The 22,551-nt window shown below is 55.3% G+C and overlaps 6 protein-coding genes across 6 annotated transcripts; 4 read left to right on the forward strand and 2 right to left on the reverse strand.

Annotated features, from left to right (window-relative positions):
• Positions 1 to 3,586: 3,586 nt before the first annotated feature.
• On the forward strand, positions 3,587 to 6,457 carry JN550_008074 (uncharacterized protein; the record flags this gene model as incomplete). The annotated part of the gene is made up of 3 exons (XM_049319996.1): positions 3,587 to 3,664; positions 3,732 to 6,263; positions 6,320 to 6,457. The coding sequence occupies 3 exons, from the start codon at positions 3,587 to 3,589 to the stop codon at positions 6,455 to 6,457; spliced, it is 2,748 nt and encodes a 915-aa protein (XP_049169861.1).
• Positions 6,458 to 7,563: 1,106 nt separating this feature from the next.
• JN550_008075 (uncharacterized protein) lies at positions 7,564 to 8,584 on the forward strand (the record flags this gene model as incomplete). The annotated part of the gene is made up of 4 exons (XM_049319997.1): positions 7,564 to 7,584; positions 7,668 to 7,755; positions 7,879 to 8,320; positions 8,461 to 8,584. The coding sequence occupies 4 exons, from the start codon at positions 7,564 to 7,566 to the stop codon at positions 8,582 to 8,584; spliced, it is 675 nt and encodes a 224-aa protein (XP_049169862.1).
• A 1,480-nt stretch (positions 8,585 to 10,064) lies between these two features.
• Positions 10,065 to 11,521, forward strand: JN550_008076 (uncharacterized protein; the record flags this gene model as incomplete). The annotated part of the gene is made up of 4 exons (XM_049319998.1): positions 10,065 to 10,275; positions 10,373 to 10,404; positions 10,482 to 11,428; positions 11,494 to 11,521. The coding sequence occupies 4 exons, from the start codon at positions 10,065 to 10,067 to the stop codon at positions 11,519 to 11,521; spliced, it is 1,218 nt and encodes a 405-aa protein (XP_049169863.1).
• Positions 11,522 to 12,488: 967 nt separating this feature from the next.
• On the forward strand, positions 12,489 to 14,212 carry JN550_008077 (uncharacterized protein; the record flags this gene model as incomplete). The annotated part of the gene is made up of 3 exons (XM_049319999.1): positions 12,489 to 12,753; positions 13,044 to 13,124; positions 13,308 to 14,212. The coding sequence occupies 3 exons, from the start codon at positions 12,489 to 12,491 to the stop codon at positions 14,210 to 14,212; spliced, it is 1,251 nt and encodes a 416-aa protein (XP_049169864.1).
• Positions 14,213 to 15,279: 1,067 nt separating this feature from the next.
• Positions 15,280 to 18,606, reverse strand: JN550_008078 (uncharacterized protein; the record flags this gene model as incomplete). Its single annotated transcript, XM_049320001.1, has 2 exons — positions 15,280 to 17,899; positions 18,167 to 18,606. The coding sequence occupies 2 exons, from the start codon at positions 18,604 to 18,606 to the stop codon at positions 15,280 to 15,282; spliced, it is 3,060 nt and encodes a 1,019-aa protein (XP_049169865.1).
• Positions 18,607 to 19,970: 1,364 nt separating this feature from the next.
• On the reverse strand, positions 19,971 to 21,989 carry JN550_008079 (uncharacterized protein; the record flags this gene model as incomplete). The annotated part of the gene is made up of 4 exons (XM_049320002.1): positions 19,971 to 20,164; positions 20,226 to 20,874; positions 21,103 to 21,144; positions 21,213 to 21,989. 4 exons carry the CDS (start codon positions 21,987 to 21,989, stop codon positions 19,971 to 19,973), a joined length of 1,662 nt encoding a protein of 553 aa, XP_049169866.1.
• Positions 21,990 to 22,551: the final 562 nt, after the last annotated feature.

Here is a 22,551-nt window from a genome sequence, read left to right on the forward strand (position 1 = left end):
ACTGGGGACACAATAGAACGGGGAGGAGCGGGCTAGGAACGAGGGACGCAAAATTGCGGGTGCCCCCCGGGCACTTTAGCGAAACGGCCAGGACGATCATCTTGGGCTTCTATTCGCTCGTTATAGGAGACGCTAGGAAGGGCCCCTGTCTGCCCGTCCATTTTGAGAGCAACTCCCTCAATCCCTCCGTGGGCTGAGCTGCACTGCTGCAACCCCAGGCTGTGACCCTAGGCAGCCGTCTCGCCCTGCAAGGGAAGCCCGGAGCCACTCTCACCTCTCTCTGTGGGACAAACACCCCACGATGGGCGTGGATATAGGAGAGCGAGGCTCGATAGTTTACCCGCCGCTCCAGGTCTTGTGCCGCCCTTAGCATGCAGGTTGGACGAGAGAACGTGGGCTGCAATGATCGACAGACCCAAGACCGTTCTGGCCGAATCGACCAAGAAATCGCGGCTCACCTCCCATTAGACTCAGACCAGATGCTTCAGCGATGCGCAGGGTATCTGGCTCACGGCATTTGGCCATGGCTGGATGGTGTCCTGGCAATAAACATGTTTCCATCTTGCCGCCCCTGCCCGGCATTATGGTAAGTTGAACGATGCGCGACAATGGCGACCTCTGGCTTGGCGCAGCTGCCAACTTAATTTAAGGCTCTCGGACGAATCCACGGAACCCCGCCTGGGAACGCTCACGGCATTAATTGCCCGGGCACCACCCCAGGGCTTTCGCCGCCGGCTTGCTAAGTCCCATTCAGGCAGCTCTTGACGTTGCCGACATGATGCACAGCACTACGCGTTTATCGTGGAGCGGACGCGGCCCTTTGCATCGAAGGACCGAATATCTTGACTGCAGGTGACGACTACCGGGGCCGGAATAAAGGCCGATTTCATTCCTGCTGTAGGCGACGTCCTGAACCCCCGGAGTTTGAATGCTATACCGCGCACCCGACTGTACCTGGGAGACAAGGCAAGGAGGAGGCGGGGGTTTATGCTGGCGTCTCACGTAATTTTTAAACACAGTCTTGTTTCCAACAATGTGCATGGTCCCTGGCGGTTTAGCTGTGTCCTTGGAAGATAGTACCCCTTCAGAAAGCTCCTACCTGACGGGAATGTGGGAGCCAGTTGACAGCGCGCACTTGGCGCACCCCGAACACCATGGTTAGGATTGTGTCCCAACCCGAGAATGTGTGCAAGATAGAACATTCTCAAATTACGGCCAGATCAACTGGGATGAACCCACTGTGAGAAACTGCCTGGCGGCTCTTCATGCCAAGATATCATCTGAAGTTGGTCGCGCCACAGTGACTGGAAGATATACTGAACTTCAGCCTAAAGCAGACGATATCCACGGAATGCGTGCCGTCCGTGGGCTAGGAAGCTATACCGTACCACCCAAGTCAATCGGCTTGATCTTGCCGCCTCAAACGCGTCCAAAGCCGTAAGACAGCTTCCAGATATACTTTATCTCGAAGACCCATAAGGAGATGACCTTGCTGCGATACTTGATGCCATCCGAGTTATTCCACGCCAATGGTACGTGGATTGTCCTTCGGCGGTATGAAAAGATAGCTCGAGACCAGCAAGTCACGGTGCGAGCACAAGATATTCGACAAGGTTGACGCCGTGGGACCTTCGGAAGGCCACAGATGTACGCAAACGATAACACAGGGAAGACCCGAGGCTTTGGCAGTCTAGGTAGCACGGTTCAAAACAAATCTGTCCTCGGAAGTTTTTAAGACGCAGGATGGGTCTGCTTTGCTGAGCTTCGTTTGGCAAGCGGTGTTTCGCCGCGCAACTAAACGTGAGACTCTTACCGGTCCCTCATAACTATGGAGTATCATGTTGGTGGTTGGCTGGGCTGTGGCTCGAGATGCCACCTGGGGCTGCTACTGTGTAGACAAAGCTCTGGCAGGAGGAGTGCGTGGCCCGTGTGAAGAGATTGGTAGCGGTAGTCGTAACATGATTTATGGGGCTGCCGTGAAGCTGCACCGCCTCACCAAGCTGGGGGCTGGCCCCACTGCCGCCGCCATACGAATGCTATTTTTGGTCGTTTCCCAGCGATCCAATCTGCCGTGTTAATTGCTGATGCGGCAACCCGTGGACGGTCTTCGGGACAGCTAGTTCTTCTGGGCGAGATCTGCGGACATGCGCAGGCGAACTTGGCCAGCCTAGAAGACGATACCAGGGGCGGGAGGGAGGCCGAGAGACGTACGGAAAAACGGGGATGCAGGCCAGTTTGTGACAAGCTGGTTTGCATTGTCCATGATCTGAAAGTCTTGGAGAAAGCTGGAGACGCCGTTTCAGGCTAGGCCTCTTCGGGGCTAGTCAGCATGGCGGATCCGGCCTTCTCAATTGTGTCTACGATTCAGTGGTGGAGAGGCAGCCGAAAGTCTCAGCCCACGGTACCTGATGGGCGCGACAGGCAGCATGGCACCTGCTGTACCATGTAGCGGTTTTGCTTTGTTAGTGTTGGGGCTGTAAAGCAAGGAGCTTGCAGGATCCTGTCAGCTTCCGTGGAGAAGATTTCGGGCAGACCGCCGGTGACTCTGGCGACGAGACGAGTCTGATGTGATGCCATTCACGCGAAAGCGACGAGCAAGCAGTCCGAGCAGCCAGCATGACAGCCAACTGCAGCCGAGGATTCATGCGTCATTGGCCAAGGGCTGGGACGAAAAGGGGGCGCGGGTGAGTGACGTAGCGCACGTTTCCCTAGCCGTGAGACACTGGGGGAGGTGGCCAGGTGGTTGTTGGCAGCGGGCGTGGCGCGTGGGCGGGTTTCGCAGCGCTAGGTTAGCCAGGCAGGTAGCGAAATGCGACGCTGGCCGCCGCTCGAAACCTGGAATCGCGCGCGCCGGACGGGCGACTGCGCGTGCAGTTGACGATTGGAGCTGCTGCTAAGCCACGGGAGGCGTGCGGTTCCATGTAGAGCGTTTCTCCTTGCCCGCACGTACGCAGTAACTGCTGTGCCTACCACCGTGTAGTTAACTTAAGGAGCGAAGGGGAAAGAAGAAAACAGGGCGACAGGCTGGAGGCCAGGCAGGGTGCGCTGTGCAAGCTCCAGTCGGTTTCCCATTAGGCGGTCCTGTCCTGTACCGCGCTTTAAACTAAGAAACCAAGACAATTTGGATCCCGGGGGGTCTTGCTGATCCATCCCGCAACCCTGAAAAAAATACGAGCACAGCACCCTCTCACCAAGACCCTCCCCTTTTGCATCTCTGGTTCCTGATCTTGCCATCAGCAAACTACTTATCGCTGCAGTGCTTTGGGTGTGATTCATCACGTCTGAGCACCTTGTTGCATTCTTTCATCGCCGCGACGGTCCTGCAAACAGGCCGCGTTCCTTATTCAGGCCCAAACCTTCTTTGTCTCTTGCCGGGGGTCAAGCTTGAGCTGCCAGCCCCTGGATCTTAGCCTTGCTTTGGTCTCACTCGCCAGCTTCGACTTTTTTTTTTTTTTGCCCTTTCACCTACCACCAACGACCATCGTCGACTGCCCATTGCCCGGCGTCCGACAGTTGCACCCACCCAGTCAATCGTTCTCTCCCCTTGTAGTTCGCCAGACGCGCGATCCGTGCCGCTGCCGCAACCATGGCTTACAACGGCGGCCACGGGAACGACCCGTATAACAACGGCCACCAGCTCCAGGACATGCCCGGCGGGAGCAGCGTAAGCATCCCCTTCCGCACCCTTGATTCTTGTGATGCATCACCCTAACAAAGGCCCCTGACTCCAGTACCACTTGCCTCCCCAGGAGCAGGACGACGATGAGACCCAGCGCCATCTCCTGGGCCAAGCCCCGTACCAATATGACCAAGACCGCCTGGGAACCGGCACTCCTCCTGCCCGGCCCGTGTCAGCCTACAGTCTGACCGAGTCGTACGCACCTGGTGCCTCTCAGACCCCCCTTCCCGGCCAGTACAGCCAGGAGTACGCCGGCCAAGGAGGTGCCTACTCCGTCGGCGGCCACGAGGATGGCGGCTTCGGCTACGGCCGGCCCGCATCGACCGTCGATGGCGATGACGCCTGGGTGCGCCGCCAGCAGCCCGGTGGCCCCGGTGCTGGCGCCGGTGTTGGTGGTGGCTTGAAGCGATACCAGACCCGAAAGGTCAAGCTTGTCCAGGGTTCCGTTCTCAGCATTGACTACCCCGTGCCCAGCGCCATCAGAAATGCCGTCCAGCCCAAGTACAGAGACGTCGAGGGCGGCACCGGCGAGTTCACCAACATGCGCTACACGGCCGCAACTTGCGACCCCAATGACTTCACCCTCAAGAATGGCTACGACCTGCGGCCAAGAATGTATAACAGACATACGGAGCTCCTGATTGCCATCACCTACTACAACGAGGACAAGGTGCTTCTGTCGCGTACGCTGCACGGTGTCATGCAGAACATTCGCGACATTGTCAACCTGAAGAAATCGACTTTCTGGAACAAGGGTGGCCCGGCCTGGCAGAAGATCGTCGTCTGCATGGTCTTTGATGGTATTGACAAGGCGGACAAGGAGGGTTTGGACGTGCTGGCTACCATTGGTGTGTACCAGGACGGTGTCGTCAAGAAGGACGTCAACGGCAAGGAGACCGTAGCCCACATCTTCGAGTACACCACCCAGCTGTCGGTGACGCCGAACCAGCAGCTCATCCGGCCCACCGACGACAGCCCTCAGACCCTGCCACCCGTGCAGATGATCTTCTGTCTGAAGCAGAAGAACACCAAGAAGATCAACTCTCACCGTTGGCTGTTCAACGCCTTTGGCCGAATCCTGAACCCCGAGGTGTGCATCCTGCTCGATGCCGGTACCAAGCCCGGATCCAAGTCGCTGCTGGCCCTCTGGGAAGGTTTCTACAACGACAAGGACCTTGGCGGTGCTTGTGGTGAAATTCACGCCATGTTGGGCAAGGGAGGCAAGAAGCTCCTGAACCCTCTGGTGGCTGTCCAGAACTTCGAGTACAAGATCTCCAACATCCTGGACAAGCCGCTCGAGAGCTCTTTCGGGTACGTCAGTGTGTTGCCCGGTGCTTTCTCTGCCTACCGATTCCGTGCCATCATGGGCCGGCCCCTGGAGCAGTACTTCCACGGTGATCACACGCTCTCCAAGATTCTCGGCAAGAAGGGTATCGAGGGCATGAACATTTTCAAGAAGAACATGTTCTTGGCCGAGGATCGTATCTTGTGTTTCGAGCTGGTCGCCAAGGCCGGTTCCAAGTGGCACCTAACATATATCAAGGCTGCCAAGGGTGAGACCGATGTGCCCGAGGGAGCCCCCGAGTTCATCAGTCAGCGTCGTAGATGGCTCAACGGATCCTTTGCCGCCTCTCTCTACTCGCTCATGCACTTCGGGCGTATGTACAAGAGTGGCCACAACATCGTGCGCATGTTCTTCCTCCACATCCAGCTCATCTACAACATCGTGCAAGTCGCATTCACCTGGTTCTCTCTGGCTTCCTACTACCTGACAACAACGGTCATCATGGACCTGGTCGGCACCCCCACGGCTCCTGGCCCGACCACCAACGAGCGCCACGGTTGGCCCTTTGGTGACACGGCGACGCCCATTGTCAACCTGGTGCTCAAGTATCTCTACCTGGCCTTCATCATCATGCAGTTCGTGCTCGCTCTTGGTAACCGTCCCAAGGGTTCGAAGTGGCAGTACATCCTGTCGTTCGCCCTGTTCGGTTTCATCCAGCTGTACCTGCTCATCCTGTCCTTCTACCTGGTTATCAACGCCTTCTTGACCAACCCGAACATCAACATTGGTGACGATCTGTCGCAGCTCCTGACGGGACGCTCGCAGGTGGCCATCATCCTGCTTGCGCTGGTTGCCACCTTTGGTCTCTACTACGTGGCGTCGTTCCTGTACCTGGACCCGTGGCACATGTTGCACTCGTTCCCGTCTTACCTGGTGTTGATGTCGACGTACATCAACATTCTGATGGTCTACGCCTTCAACAACTGGCACGACGTGTCGTGGGGTACCAAGGGATCGGACAAGGCAGACGCACTGCCGTCGGCGCAAGTGGTCAAGACAGACAAGGACGAAGCCGCCATTGAGGAGATTGAGAAGCCGCAAGAGGATATTGATAGCCAGTTCGAATCGACGGTCAAGCGCGCGCTGGCCCCGTTCAAGGAGGAAGAGGAGGTCGAGGTCAAGGACCTGGAGGACTCGTACAAGTCGTTCAGAACGTCGCTGGTCCTGGCGTGGATCTTCTCGAACGCGCTGCTTGTGGTGGCGCTTACCAGCGACAGCTTCAACAACTTTGGCATCGGGGTAAGTTTCGCAAGCCCTTTTTTGTTACTGGGGCCATGGACACTAACGGCATGCAGCAAACCACGTCGACCAGAACGGCGGCCTTCTTCCAGTTCCTGCTTATCGCAACAGCGTGTCTCGCGTTTGTCCGCTTCATCGGCTGCTTGTGGTTCCTCGGTAAGACCGGTCTCATGTGCTGCTTCTCGAGGCGGTAGAGCGGGCCACTGTATATTTGAGGGCGAGGGCGGCGGCGGCGGCGGCCATGGTGCGGCTGCCACGATCTGTACACAGAAGCATGCATTCCATCTCCGGACCTGGCGTCACCCGTTGTCTTTTGTGTCCGTGTCTACAGGACACCAAGACAAGTGGAGATGGAGATGCCCGGACGTGGGAGAAAGACGGGAGAACCTGGAGAAGAAAAAGTTGCTTGGAATGCCGGCCCGGCCCAGCTCGGGGAAGAATGGGCATTACCTCTGGCGTTTTGCAAAGTTCGCGTGTTTAGATAGGTACTCGGTAATGTGTGCCATATTACAAATACATAATCTTTTTATGCTACCTACTTGATGATACGATGCATCATCCGCTTAAGGTATCATCCTGAATGTGTGTAAGAAATGATTCCCTCTGCACTTGGTTATGTCCAGCATTGAAATAGGCGGTCCTCTTGTGTCGGTCGAGGCAAACCAGACAAAGGGCCAGACAGACACGCAGCACGCGACCATGGCGCACGGACCAACCAGAGGCGCCTCGGTTGGCAGTTACACCCTGGCTGGGTACTAGGTAAGCTGGTAGTTACTGTAATAAGTTGGGCAGTCAACACAGCAACTGGCCTGACTGGGCACCCTGGCAGCCTGGGTCTGGGTTAGTGGTTGGTAGTTGGGCGACCAGTTGGCGCTCTAGTGCATCCCGCTTCAGGCTGATACAGCTGGGCAGGCCCTGGAGGCCTTGACAGGTACCTAGGTAGCCACGGCCTTGGCGCGATTGGGATTGTGGCAATTGGAAGGCTTCCGGGGGAATCCAGAGTGCGTGCAGTTGATCTGTGCCTGAACTACAATACTCAACCTTTCGGCCCCTTCTCTTTCTTCTCTCGAACGGCGACCAGCCTCCTGCAGCGCGCCGCCTCGGTCGAGGACATCTCAAAGCCCGAGTCTCCTGAAGTCTGGGCCGACGTTGTCGCCTTGCAATCCTCTCTGCCTTGTTCCACCCCACCACGCTCCGCCATTTTCCTATCGCCGCCCTCCCCGCTCCCGTCATCAGTCTCGATAGTTTCCCACCCCGCCAAACCTTCCTTCGTCCCATATTCTCGCGAACCGCCGCCACGATGTTGAAGATATGGTCCATGGTGAGTTGCTCGTTCGCCCCCTGCGCTCGAGAAGACGCAGACGACCATGGCCGGAAACCTAGGCTGACCTGTCTATCCCCTAGAAAAAAGAGCAGCAGAAGGCGGATAACGCCGACGCAGCTGCGGGCAAGAAGAAGAAGGTGACGGCCGCCCAACTTCGGGTCCAGAAAGGTAAGAAGGCGATCTAGGCCGGTTGATGCAGTGCCGCCCCTCGAGGTCCCTCGTCGATCGGCACCCGCGCCGCCGGGCCTGGACATCTCAGAGCGACAAGCTGACGCGTGCCCACCTCCACAGATCTGTCCGAGCTGTCCCTAGGCTCGACCATGAAGACCGAGTTCCCCGACCCCGACGACATCCTCAACTTTGTCCTCGCCATCACGCCCGACGAAGGCTTGTACAACGGCGGCCGCTTCACCTTCACCTTCAACATGAGCCAGAACTACCCCCACGAGCCGCCCAAGGTCCGCTGCCAGCAGAAGATCTACCACCCCAACATCGACCTGGAGGGCAAGGTCTGCCTGAACATCCTGCGCGAGGACTGGAAGCCGGTGCTGAACCTGAACGCCGTTATCGTCGGCCTTCAGTTCCTGTTCCTGGAGCCCAACGCGTCGGACCCGCTCAACAAGGAGGCGGCCGAGGACCTGCGGCAGAGCAGAGACAACTTCAGGCGGAACGTCAAGACGTCGATGGGCGGCGGCTCGGTCAAGGGGAACCCATACGACCGGGTGCTTGTGAAGTAGGACGATCAAGGACCTGAGTCTGCCCGGCCCAGCAAGCCGAAGCCCGCGACCACGACCACGACCACGACCACGACCACGACCACGGCCGTGACGGCGGGCGGGAGTGGGAGCGCGAGCGCCAGCACGACCAACGCAGCCACCACAGCTACTTTCACCCATACTATGACCAACGCGGTGGCTCCAGCGCCGGCCAAGAGGGCAAAGACTTCGAGGAGCACCAGGGCCGGCAAGACCAAGGCACCGTAGAAGGACGAGGATGAGCTAGGGCCCGGTGCGAAGCATGCGCCGGCTGGATGGGGGATGCCACATTAGATGCTAGAAGCGTACATTTGTTCAGGGGCGTTCCTCGGATTATATCTCTTTGCTTTGGAGCCCCGAGAAGGTTCTGGGTCTCCTGCTTTCGCGTGTGGCAGCGTTTGTTTGTCAATTGTTTTTTTTTTTTTTGGCCAAGAATTCGATCGATGCATAGCATGGCATGGCAAGCAGGGAAACCATGCTCAACATAGACGCAAGATGGAATGACAGTTTTGTGAAAGCGGCATAGCTATACTCGGTTCCTTTTCGTCTTGCACTCGATATACGTAGGCTGATAGTGTAGACGAGCAGCGGGCAAACGTACATATTTGATCTATACTTGACGGTCTTTGCGCATGTACTATCCTGGAGTCCTGAAGGTGCTGGGAGGTAGAAGTTAAGCGATGCTTGACTGTGTATGCAGTAAGACAGTCTGACGCTCTGCCGGTATGTTCCACAGTACACACATAGCATGGCGAGGAAGGTACCCATCCAATGGCAGCGAGGTCGGGAGACGATAGTCTAGATCTCCGTGCCGGCTTTGTGCTCCACGACCAAGGAAGTGGCCACAATGCTACGGTGCTACGATGCTACGATGCTACGATGCTACGACGTATATCATTGGGGCAATCTTGTGGTTGTCGTGTGTACTGTATCGCTTCAAGTTAGCAGACACTACGTATGCATGTAGATACTCAGGTGCTGTCCAGTTCGATAGAGCTGCTCAGGCGGTGATGGATGACTGTGTCGTTCATGCCCGGAGCTGGTGTCGCTCGTCTGGAGGGAAGTCTGGAAGCGGGCGAACCACAGATGTCGCAATGCGGAAGCGGAAGCAGCCCGGGCGCTGATTGGCCGCTAGCCCGACGGACCGGGGTCGCTGTACCCCAGCAGAGCCCCAGTCTTGGAGCACACGCCGCCGACCAGCGGACCAGTCAGGGGCCACTGAAGGGGGGTGGGGGCCTAGGGCCCCGTCAAGTCCATGCCCAGGTGGTGCTGACTGTGTGGTAGGCAAGTAGGGGGACCCTTGGTGGGCCAGCTGGGCCGGCCGGGGCAGCTGGCGGGCACGAGCATACGGGTGGGGGATGGGGCCGGCAGACGTGGCAGACCTGGGGCCAAGCCATGCAGGGCCTGGCAGAGGCGCTCTGGCGCCCTGGCGTCCTGGTGCTGGTGCCCTGGCGCTCACCGCAGACCGCCGAGATCGCTGGACGAGCTAGCTCTAGCAGCCCTTAGCTCTCGCTGACTCTGGCTGCCCCGGGTGGATCGCCATTGGGAGTCAGTTGCAGCATCCCTCCGGCGCAGGACCAGAAAAAATTCTGACCCATCCCCGGCCTTCTGGCTTCTTAGACAATTAGTACATAATAAGTACGGACGCCTTTCCGACCTTCCTCTCTCGTGCTGCTCAGACAGATCTCCACTCCCGTCATTCACACATCTCCCTCCCCTACCATGGCCTCCAAAAGCTTCTCCAACGCCCTGCGCGCCCCATTGGCCCGTCAGCTGGCCTCGCCCGCCGTCCAGAGGCGCACCTTCGTCGCTGCTGCCCGCGGCGCCGTGAGGGCCACCGCCGTCAAGGCCGCCGCCCGTCCTGCCGTCGCCCGCCAGCAGGTCCGCGGTGTCAAGACCATTGACTTTGCCGGAACCAAGGAGGAGGTCTACGGTAAGCTCTACAGACTCGACTCATCAAGCTCCGGGCGGATGATGAGGATACGAGAGATGGCGGGAAAGCATAGCTAACACATCATGCCACCATACAGAGCGTGCCGACTGGCCCAAGGAGAAGCTCTTGGTAAGTTGATTGAAAACGAAACAGTAAAATAAAAAAAATAAAAGAATACCTCCCAAATGGCTAACAACCCCGTCCAGGAATACTTCAAGAACGACACCCTCGCCCTCATCGGCTACGGTTCGCAAGGCCACGGCCAGGGTCTCAACCTCCGTGACAACGGCCTCAACGTCATCATTGGTGTCCGAAAGAACGGCCAGTCGTGGAAGGACGCCCAGCAGGATGGCTGGGTCCCCGGCAAGAACCTGTTCGAGGTCGACGAGGCCATCTCCAAGGGTACCATCATCATGAACCTGCTCTCCGATGCCGCCCAGAGCGAGACCTGGCCCGCCATCAAGCCCCAGCTCACCAAGGGCAAGACCCTGTACTTCTCCCACGGTTTCTCCCCCGTCTTCAAGGACGTCACCAAGGTCGATGTCCCCACCGACATTGATGTCATCCTCGTCGCCCCCAAGGGTTCCGGCCGCACCGTCCGCTCCCTCTTCCGCGAGGGCCGTGGCATCAACTCGTCCTTTGCCGTCTTCCAGGACGTCACCGGCAAGGCCGAGGAGAAGGCCTGCGCCCTCGGTGTCGCCGTCGGCTCCGGCTACCTCTACAAGACCACCTTCGAGAAGGAGGTCTACTCGGATCTCTACGGTGAGCGTGGCTGCCTGATGGGCGGTATCCACGGCATGTTCCTCGCCCAGTACGAGGTCCTCCGTGAGCGTGGCCACAGCCCCAGCGAGGCCTTCAACGAGACCGTCGAGGAGGCTACCCAGTCCCTCTACCCGCTGATCGGTGCCAACGGCATGGACTGGATGTACGAGGCCTGCTCCACCACCGCCCGCCGCGGCGCCATCGACTGGACCCCCAAGTTCCGTGCCGCCCTGAAGCCCGTCTTCAACGACCTGTACGACTCCGTCCGTGACGGCACCGAGACCCAGCGATCCCTGGACTACAACGGCCAGAAGGACTACCGTGAGAAGTTCGAGGCCGAGATGGAGGAGATCCGCAACCTGGAGATCTGGAGAGCCGGCAAGGCCGTCCGGTACGTTCCCCGCCCTAGCCTACTTGCTGATGTCATTCCCGCAAATTACTAACACGATGTCACAGTTCCCTCCGCCCCGAGAACCAGAAATAAGGGGATGGTGCTCGGAGATCAATTGGACGGTTTTTGTGAATGGCTGGAGTGTATTTCCCAGGGCAGCTTTTTGTACTTATATTCAGGGATTCCCTTGGCTGTTACGAGGATTTCGGGATATGGTCTGAGAAAAGTTTTATCTGTCTCGTAAGCTCATATATTTCCGTGAGCTTTTGCACGAATAGAGCGGGTGTTTCCTTTCCTACTCTATGTGTACCGCCGTTGTCTTCTTCTTGTTGCAGTGACCAGCCACGAAGTCGCCAAAAAGCTCCTGATTCGTGGAACTCCGCTATCGGACGCGGCCCCAATGACTGTCCCCATTGGCAATTCGGCCGTTCTCATTCGGCCCCTTTCCTAGCAGTTCCACCCTGGGGGATGCGCCGATGGGTGTACGGCAGACCCGCCCTGAATAGGACTGCAACCCCGACCGAACTGCTATACTCTGCTGCCTGTGACTGCCTGGTATCGGTATACCAAGCCCGAGGCTAAGCTTTGTTCTCCGGCGGCCCTGGATTTTCCTCTTCGACGTCGCTCCGCCGCACGCGACTGCAAGGCGCTCCAGTATCATATCATACTAAAAGACCGCAAACTTCACCCATGGGACTTCTATACCGAGAGTAGGCGGGCTATGTTCGTTCCATCGCCTTCCTCCCCCTTCCCCAGCTAGCCTGATAACTAGATCCTCAACACCAGCTGTCTCCTTCCTTTCTTCATTTTCTGTCCCTTTCGTCAATCTCTCATCTCACGCTGTGGACCCCGTCCGCTCTCCGTCCCAAGTCCCCATACTTTCCCACCTGGCTGATCCTCCATCTCCTCTGTGCCCGCAGCTCCACTCAGCTCTCGTCACTCTCCCACAAGCCAGACAAACCAACCCACTCCGACGAACGGAACCCGGATAGCGGATATACCCTATACTGAACCTGAGCAAGCACGGGTAGACTGGCACCATAGAAAACGAAGGACCAAGATGGCGGACCCGGCGACATCGGCGCCCCTGACCCGCGCCTCGGTCCAGGCGGCCCACGACCTGGTCCGGCCCTTCGTGCACCACACGCCCACGCTGACCAACGCCACGCTGACGTCGCTGGCGTCGACGGCCCGGCGCCCGGAGGACCTGGTCGGCACCGAGTGGGAGGGCCGGGCCCAGCCGCCCGCCAGCCCGGCCGTCCGCCTCTGGTTCAAGTGCGAGAACCTGCAGCGCGTCGGCGCGTTCAAGGTCAGGGGGGCTTTCCGTGAGTCTTCCCTTTTCCCTGCCCTTTTTCTCTCTTTATTCTTGGCTTTCTCCTAAAGTGGATTTTCCTGTCATTGGGTTTCCTTTGGACTTCTGTTCTCTCGTGGGTTCGGTGTCGGCACCTGCTGGATGCTAGGTTCGGGAGGGAGAACGGTGGGTGGGAGAAGAGGGGAGGGTGGGACGAGTTTGAACCCGTCCTTGAGAAACGATGGATATGGCGAGAGAAACTCTTTCTCTAGCAGCCACGGGAAATCTGCATATTGTACGACAAACCTCTGACCAGTGCTACAGATGCGATCGAGAAGTTGAAGCAAGAGCCTGGCTGGTTAGCTGGCGGAGGTAAAGAAAAGGGGGTTGTCACTCACAGTTCAGGTAAGTGATTGTTGCAGGAAAGACGTATAAGATGTGGCAACACCGGGCGGGCTCGTGATCAGTATGACTTTGAACCTGAGTCGTATGTGCTGTGGATCATCTTCCTGGAGCGCCAAGTCCTGGCTATGAGGCCTCACACGCATCCCATATATACCCCTTTCACCTCTAACGCTCGCTCGCCAGGGAACCACGCACAAGCACTCGCTCTCGCCGCACGCACAAATGGCATCCCGGCGTACATCGTGATGCCGGACATCTCGCCACCGGCCAAGATTGCTGCTACCCGCGGCTACGGCGCCAAGGTCATCTTTAGCGGTAGCACCTCAGTCGAGCGCGAGGCCGCCGCTGCCAAGGTTATCGAGGAGACAGGGGCTCGCCTGGTCCCGCCTTACGACCATCCGGACATCGTGCTGGGCCAGGGCACGCTTGGGCTGGAGCTGCAGGAGGACGCGGCACGGATGATGACCGAGGCCGAGAGCGATCCGCCCAGCGGGAAGTGCAGCTTCGCCGCGCCCGTCACGAAGCAGGAAAGGGGCGAGAGGAAACCAGAGCCGTCAAGCAGCGGCGCCAAGACCAAGCGCCGCAACCAGCTCGACATCATCCTGGCGCCCTGCGGCGGCGGCGGCATGCTGTCGGGCGTGGCGCTGTCGTGCGAGGGCACGGGGATCCGGGTGTTCGGGTGCGAGCCGTCGTTCGAGGGCGCCGACGACGCCAAGCGCGGCTTCGAGTCGGGCACGCGCGTCGAGACGGTCAAGACGCTGACGGTGGCCGACGGCCTGCGCACGCCCCTCGGCAGGGTGCCGTGGTCCGTGATCTACGAGCGCCGCCTGGTCGAGGGCTTCTACAGCGTCACCGAGGCCGAGATCCGCGACGCCTTGCGCCTCGTGCTCGAGCGCTTCAAGATGGTCATAGAGCCCAGCGCCGCCGTGCCCCTGGCCGTCGCCCTCTACAACGAGGATTTCCGCGCCTTGGTCGAGCGCGAGTACGGCGCCGAGGGCGCCGACGTGGGTATCGTCTTCAGTGGCGGGAACCTGAACCTCGATATTCTGGGCTCGCTGTTCGGAGGGGGTGAGAGTGCGAAGAACTGATGAATATGTGAGAGATCGTGAGAGGGACTGCGGGTCTACAAAAACGTGGCCCAAAAGTGCCTCCGGGCTGGCGCTCCTGTTCAGAATGGGACCATGTGAGATGTCACTAACGAAGTCAGTGTGTGAGCCTCAGTCAATAATAAGTCCAAGCATGTAGCCAATGAAAAACAAGGAATGAAAACACCCTACTTAAGTTGCAATAGTTGGGAAAGTTCTCGCCTCACAGGTTACGCCTGGGGAGAGCCGTCCAGGATAGGGGAGGGGCACTGACGGAAAACTGCTACGCTCTGGCTGAGCGGTAAAGGACGCCATTTTTTTTTTTTTTTCATTCCTTTCGGAATATTAATGAGGTTGCCAGTTCAATTTGTGCTGTCATTCAATTTTTTTTTCTGTCTCCCATGATTGCTCATCATCACGCACCTGAATAGCCCCCCTGAATATGAGTCACGTGACTGCCATTCCTTCAACTTGCTTCACATCGTACCCATGATTAAGACCCCTTGATATTACGACATATTCAATGGTTGACTCGTACATATGGGCCAAAAAAAAAATTAAAAAAAATCAAACGCAGCTTGATGTTGTTAGAATCTCTTACCAGGCCGTTTACTCCAACGCGGCACTGCCACATAATCCACGACCATCCATGTGTTGAGATTGAATCAAGGAGCCTCGATAGAACAAGAGTATGGCCATCTACTATGATCCATTCCATTACTGCACAGAATCACTGAGATAGCTCCATTGTCCTGGGTTTCAAAGCCTTCTGCCTTTCGGAATAGATGGGCATCATAAACCGAGAAGTCATTCTGGTTGGTTCTTCGTCTGCAATCTCTATGGCCTTTCCTTTCGCTTTCTCACTCTATTATGAAACTCGAAATTTTTATAGAACACCAGATTTATGTGACCATTAAAGCGTAGCAGACCTGTCATCGGTGGTCAATTTGTCAGATCTGTAGACTGTTTAGACAAAAAGCAGCAAGGAATAATAAGCCCAAACTGTGATAGCAATAATCAACACTCCTAATACACAATTAGTCTTGTTTCGTAGGGAAAGCACCAGGCATTCACTCACCTGCGAAACTAGCCAAAGTCCGGTATCTGCCGTTCTGCTTCCCTTCATATGTGGATTGTCTCAAATCTTCGATCGCACTCTTCTGTCTTTTGATCTCCTTTTCGTTCCGCCCGTCTCCATCAAACAAAGGCAACTCCCGGAAGGCCACCTTGTTATTATAGATTTCTTGCTGTTTAATTCTGTCCATGTTTTCATCCATTAGTCGTAGGATGATAACAGCGTTGGTGGGCTTGAAGCGCTCAACCCAATTTCGCATTGTTATGACTTTGCCTGGTCTTGAAAGGTCCCGAAGGATGGCGTCATTTCCTTTTTTATATGTTGCCCTGTCACGCCAGGTAAACGTGGCAACATGCGTTGGGTATCCATGCTGTCTCGTGTAGAACTTCACGGATTTATCTTCAGACACTACCCAGGTCCATGCGTTGGCTCCATGCTCCAAACAGACTTGCATTATCTGGCAAGTATCCCCTCGTCGATCATCGGAGTCGATATCGTTGTCGCCCTGGACAAACGTATACATCAAAAATAACTGCCAGACAGTTGGCTCGACATGACAGACCCATCTAGCCCCCGAGGGCGAGTCCGAATAGATATAAGGGCCTGAAAATTTAGTCTCCAAACAGAAGCCTTGCTGGAGGAGAAATCGAAGCGTTCGAGTGCAATATGGCCTCCAACTGAGCACATTCGGGTTCAAAGTGGATAGCAGGAGAAGTGCTACAAGATTATCATTGCAGTTCGTATCTATAACCGAGAGCCAGGTTTCAATAATTTCATGAATGTTGAATTGGGCTGAAGCGAGAATCAGCGAGTATAGTTCCTCGTGGCCAGTTGAGAAAATGCAAAATCGGTTCCGTTTCTTGATATTGCAGATACTCCAAGAACCTGGCGTTCCGAATAGAGGGAGAAGACAACTCGCATCGAAATCCTTCAAAAGCCTGATGATCTCTTTTTGGGCAAATAGTCCATGCTGATCTATGATAAAAAGCAGCCAACTCATATCGTGAACCAGCCAGGCCAGGTTGCATGGGCTGTTCCTCAGGTATGTGAAATCGATGTAGTCAAACATTATATGACATAGCCACTGGCCATAGCTTTGCATTTCCAAAGCCATCTGGATGTGTTCCTGTCGCAACCAAGCCTCGATACATTCGATAATGGATCGATGCACAAATGTTACTGTTGAGCGCAGAAGTGTATCTTGATACCTTGAGAAGGGATCGGTACGGGAGCTAGGGTCATCCTTGGCGTACTGGATTTCCAAAAGGCCATTACAGCGACCGTAGACTCTATCTGTAGCAACGGCAAGCCTTTCAGAGTTGTCGGCAGGTGTCATGGTGTCTTTGCGCACATATCTGGAAGGACAATTCCGAGAAATATCGATCGCGTCAAAGAAGTACGAAACCGCTACCAGAGTAACTTCGGGCCAAGTTGTGTACTTCAAGAAGTTTTTCTCGTCATTCAACCTCAGCTTAGAACTCATCGACTGATCCATTATCAATCTGAAAAGTACCGCAGCTTCGAGTTGATGTTGTTGTTCAATGCAATCCAGTGTATAGCTGATGATATCATTCAAGCCAGTCGGTACTTCGCCGACTCGATTGTGTAAGGCTTCTAGGGTCGTTCCGGTATCTAGGCGTTTGCGCAAGTCCTTGATCAACAGCGAAGCCCACAGAAATACACCCTCTGCCTTTTCGACGATATTTTCTATGAGACAATCTGTTGTGAGGTTGCGGTTACACCTATCACATGTGTTTATAACTTGTGTGCTGGGGGGTCCATCCCTGGATGTCCGCTCCCGAGCGGATGCCTTGAGATGCTGAAAACGCCAATGTGATCGTAGGTTTTGGAAGACAAACACGAGTATATCGCCTTGCGTGAGATTTTGGAGGTGTATTCTGCCTTGTACTGTCATGTTGGTGAAAGGTGGTTGCTCTCTGCTGGAAACACATAATTTCATGCGTCGTTGTAGTTTGGTGTTCCACATCAGAATACTGTTGACAAGCTGTGTATGATCCTCAGGATTAGCGCGGCCGTCAAACTCGTCAAGTCCGTCGAGGAAAAGACAGACACGAAAGCCGCCTAGGATCGTGGTGTCCTGCATCAGAGTATCAAAGGCCTGCGAGACCTCTCTATTATCCAGTTGAGACTGAGATATCGAATCTAAGGGCAAACTCGTTGTTCGGACCTGTGGAAAGAGTCGTTCGCATAAATCAGGCGCTTGTTTAATGATGTCATGCAGTATACCTCGCTTCAATCCCATCATCCCGTTCTGCCTCGGGTCTGCTTTCCAGAAGAAAAACCTCGCGAGGATGAGTTTCTCTTCGGCAGCCCATTGCAGAAGATGCTTCTTCGTTTCAGGATGGTCAAATAAGAATTTCATGAGAGTAGATTTCCCAGAGCCAGGTTTACCCGCAAGATGAAACACTCCTTCGCCTTGCTGTAGCCACTCGACAAAATTAATCGTCAAGTCTGGTTCGAGGGCTTTCATCCTATCTGGCGCAGTGAAAACCCGCTCGAACGTCTTGGCGGCAGCTTCGACGACTTCATCATACCGAGGATTCAATGAGCCGCTGCCTGGGTTGCCACCCAATGCTCGCAGTACTGTTGCCAACCTGAGATCAAGGTATGATGACCTGGTGACTGAGAGAGCTTCTACCAAGTGCTCGTATACATTTTCTGTCGGAAACCCAAGACTATTTCGTAATTGTCTCAAGCGACTCCCATTATTTCCGAGGTCGGTATTACTTCTTTTGAGCTCAGTTAATACTAAACCGAGCTGCGTCCTTGAATGCAATCAGTTTAAATCTGCAGTGATGAGGTAATCTCATAATATGAAGCAGGAAGTGGCCACCACGCAGTAGTGCTACAAGAACTCTTACCTGGTTGATAAAGCCAATGCGGTTTGTAAAGTCCTCTGGCCAATTTCGAGGTCTTTCTTCAGGTCTTCAATTTCTCGTTTATGAAGAGTTGACCGAAACGCAGATTTTATGACCTCGGTGATGGACTTCTGGTTCCTCATTTGACACCGCTCTAACAGTAACCTGATCTTCGATGACAGATCTTGGCAGCTTAGAGCAACGTTCTGCAGCTCTGCCTCCGCTGCCGATGGCGCCTCCACTGCTGCGATATCGCTTGCCTTATTCTGCAGCTCATGGCAGACAGTCTCCATATTCGTGGTGAAGGCCGCCAGAGTCTCTTGGTCTCTTGTCCAACCGCTGCCGGAGTCGTACGCTTCCTGCGCCTTCCGGGTGACCTTGTAGGCCTTCTCGAGCAAGTCCAGCACATTGCAAAAGAGTGCGATGGCTGTAACGGGCTCCATGATGGAGATAATAGGCCCTTACTAGACGGAACAGAGCGTCGAGCACTATGCCTGTTCAAGCATAACAGGGCAAAGAGTCTTTAATAACGGTGCCCGTATTGAATATACCACAAGTAGGTCAAGGTCAAGTGCTCCTAACCTGTCAAGAAAGACACGAACTCTCAAGACCTGCGAGGGACCGCGAGGCTGAATCGACGAAAAGGCGGTGGGATTGTACGAGACTGCATTCCTGCAGTAGTCGATTAAAGATATCACAGCTATAGCCTTTCGCGGACCAATCAGTTCTGTGGCGATGATGCACGAGATGCGCCGCATCTTAGGCACCCGCCCTGTCATCGGGCGGAATCACGGTGATGAGCGTCAATAGTGGGTAAATAGCCAAGTCGGTTATGCAACGGAAATTTTCTTTTACTTCCTTAGGTACCTATGTATGCATTCTCTAGTGCAGTGAGGCATACCAACAGTCACTTTGGCCACTTGCTGTCGTATTTCTCGCAAAATGAATTGTTGTATCGTCAATGGCGAGGGCTCACGCCTTTAGATTTTGGTGTCGGTCGCCCACATTCAAAAGCAATCATAACTCATGAGCAGTGAGAAAACCATACCGGTGATCGATCTCTAGGTTCGAACCTGCCAGCCCACTAAACTCCCCACATTCACGCACCTGACCAGGGAGGCCGATGAGAATGGATGCTCAGCAACCTACGCTTGGTCTTATTGCAACCCTGAATCAGTATATACCTTGAATACACTTATGCAAGGTTACATAAATTATACGCTTATGGCGCACTTTGGCACCGCTTTGTCTATGGCTGAACGCAAAGAACTGATTACAGACAACATCATCTGGCCTGAAATCATCTATCATCAATGTCATTGCTGAAGACACGAACCCTCTCTATTATACATGAGTCCTTTTTCTCCATTATTCACACTCCCGTTGCCGCCAACGATCCCTCAGCGAATCCCGTTCGACCTTTTGATTTTCCTCGCATGATAACATTCTCATAATCTCATAAGAACCAAACCGCAATGCAAAGTGTTGATGTGACATTTCGTTATTCAGTTATCATGGTCGTCGTAATCCATGAACGCGTTGGCAAAAGCAGAGAACACATCCTGGAAAGGCACCTCAACAAGGCGATAACATGAGAGTCGGGGTGGGTTGAATGAGTGAATTAAGTGCAATAAGATGCCAACACAGGACATCGAGATATGGCAAGTGACAAATCTTTGACAGATCATTCTCCGAGTCGTAAATCATGCATCGTGAACGATTCCAGGCACTATGCCAACCATGGGTCCAAAAGTCTCTTGTCCGGATACACCCGTGGACTCAACAATGGCGACAGTGGCGAAGTCTCTCAGGCCAGCTGGACGCCGTTGCCCTGCTCCTCACTCTTGTCCTCGTCTAGGTCCCCGAGGGACGCGTACGGGTTGTCCGTGGGGATGGGGAGACTGGATCCTATACCACTTGTCGGGCTGGTCGAACTCTGGGAGGCCTGGCCAGCCGCGCGAGGGGGAGGTGCAATGGGGCCAAAGGGGGACGGGTTCCAAACTAGCAGGCAAAATGGTCAGTTGGCTCTAAAGTCAGGGAGAAGACAAAGATTATGGCATACCTGAGGCGCTGAGTGAGCCGGCACCGTGGCCGCCTACGCCGGTGCCTGAGCCCAACTGGCTCACGCGGCCTCGGTCGTCGCTCCCGTTGTTGCCGAGCCCCTGGCTGCGCTGTCGCCAGGCAAGAGTGGACGCAGTATTGGTCGCGACACTTCCACCGCCACTACTGAGGTTGCCTCGGCCCCCAAGACCACCCACAGACCTCTCACCGGCGGCTCGAATTTGGTTGACGCTGGTGCTCAACCCCTGGCTACCACCGGCCCCTGCCGTGGAACACCCGCCAGCCTGGGTGCCGGCGGCGGCCGGGACGTCCCTCTGGCGCGCCAGCTCGGCCTGGTGCTTCTTCCACCAAGCCGGCAGGCCGTGGAACAGGCCCAGCTGGTTCTGCGTGGCCTTGTCAAAGGGCATCTCGTGCTTGTACTTGCAGCCCTGCTGGGTGAAGGCACATACGCCCTCATGGACCCACTTGTCACAGTAGATCTTGGGGCGCCGCTGGGGCTGCTGTTGCTGCTGCTGGTGGCTGTGATTGTGGTGGTGGTGCTGCGGGCCGCCATGCGAAGAGCCTGCCGAGCTCGTCGGGTGGTGGCCGTGTTGCTGGTGGTGGTGCGTCGGGGTAGCCGGGGTCGAGGCGACAATGTTGTCGATTCGGGACTGTTGGCGTGTGAGAGACGGAGAGTTAGCCGAAGTTGATGCCGAACTTGAGCTTTGACGAGGTTGCCGCCCCTGTGTTTGCACAGGATCAAGGGGGCAGTACAGTTGAGCAGGGGTAAAAGAAGCAGATGAGTAGGACTCGGGGTTGGCAAGAACTGAGTAGCTTGAATATGTAGGAGACGCATCTGCGCCAGCATGAGAATTTCCTCGATGTGACAGTATGCTCACCTGAATATTGTCCGTAGGGCTTGTAGGGGTAGCAGGAGGAGTCTAAGCTATCTTGTCAATTCTCCGAAACTAAGTGTTCATGCGTCCGCAATGTGTAAGGAATGCCTTACCCTGAGGTCTACCGGCTCAGTGTTACTCGATCGGCCGTTTGCGGGAAAAGATCGAGGTTGGGGCAGAACGATCATGCCCTGACAGCCCTGCTGAACGGCTGGGATGGTCTGGAGAGGCGGAAGCATATCGGCAGGTATAAGGCGGGTGTATTGTCCATTACCTCGATCGAAACAGTAGGCGTAGCTGTTGTCAAGCTGAATGTCAGAGAAGGTGGCCATATTCGCAACGATCATCCCGGTCTGCTGGTTATCCATTCGAGCAGGGGGCCCGAGCGGAAACGAAGTCGGAGTACGACTGCCATAGCCCATGGGAGCACGGGAAGCAGAATCGAAGGGGTTGTATAGATTCTCATTGACAGCCTGAGCCATAGACTGGGTTCTCCAGTTGTTGGAAGTGAGGCTTCGTGTTGCCTGGACGCCAATGGTTCCACTAGATCTCAAGGCTTGAGCCTGCTGGAACGGTCGCTGAAACTGAGAACCGTCATGGTCGGGTGTGTTCTCGCTACCACCCTCAGCGATGAGCTTGTCCCGACGGGCGTTGACTGGCTGGAAAGCTCTTCTGTCCATCTTAGGCTGAGTATCGAGCAGTGTGTGGTTGGCGCCCTCTATATGCGTCGTGGTTAGATAATGGAGATCGAGGAGGGGGGAGGATCGACGAGAGGAAGTAGCAGGAGACGTGGTTCGAGTTGAGGTATGGGAAGCTCCAGAGGAATAAGACACGTCGGAAGGTGAATGGGCAACTGGATCGGTGTGAACGGGCGAGGATGTGGATTCCATGGTGAATGGAGAGATGAGCTTGGACTGGGGTATGAGAGACATGGGGCACAACCAATTCCACCCAAAGGAAAGGAAGTGAGCAAACGGAGCTGGGTACGTGCTATATCACGTCGCGACCCTCACCTCCGAGTAGTAGGCCACGTCCAGAACGGCGGTACAGAACTCGGAGGATGTCTAGAACGTCGCTGCTGGACCAGTAGTGAGAGATGAGATGACAGAGGGTCGAGACAGCAGAAGAGAGACGGCCCTTTAAGCGGGTTTGAGACCCTAGGACCGGGCAATCCAGTTGCCAAAGCCATAGTTGCCATCACGACCGTTTGCTGGGAAACGTCAAATAAGGTTAGATGCATCTTGACGGTTACCTGCAGTGAAGCCTTGTGTTTCCCACGTGACAAATCCCTGTATACACTTATTGATCAAACACGAAAAAGCCCTGTCTCAGCCATGTCAAATGTTCAGCAAGTCCGCAAAGTGATGTCACAGTGATTGATTTCTCTATGCTCAATTCATATCCCAAGCTACCTTACTTGGTGTTCATTGCTCAGTGGGTTCATTCCTTAAC

This window comes from Neoarthrinium moseri (genome assembly GCF_022829205.1).
Source record: "Neoarthrinium moseri strain CBS 164.80 chromosome Unknown scaffold33_Wmoseri_CBS_16480, whole genome shotgun sequence".
Taxonomy (NCBI): Eukaryota; Fungi; Ascomycota; class Sordariomycetes; order Amphisphaeriales; family Apiosporaceae; genus Neoarthrinium; species Neoarthrinium moseri.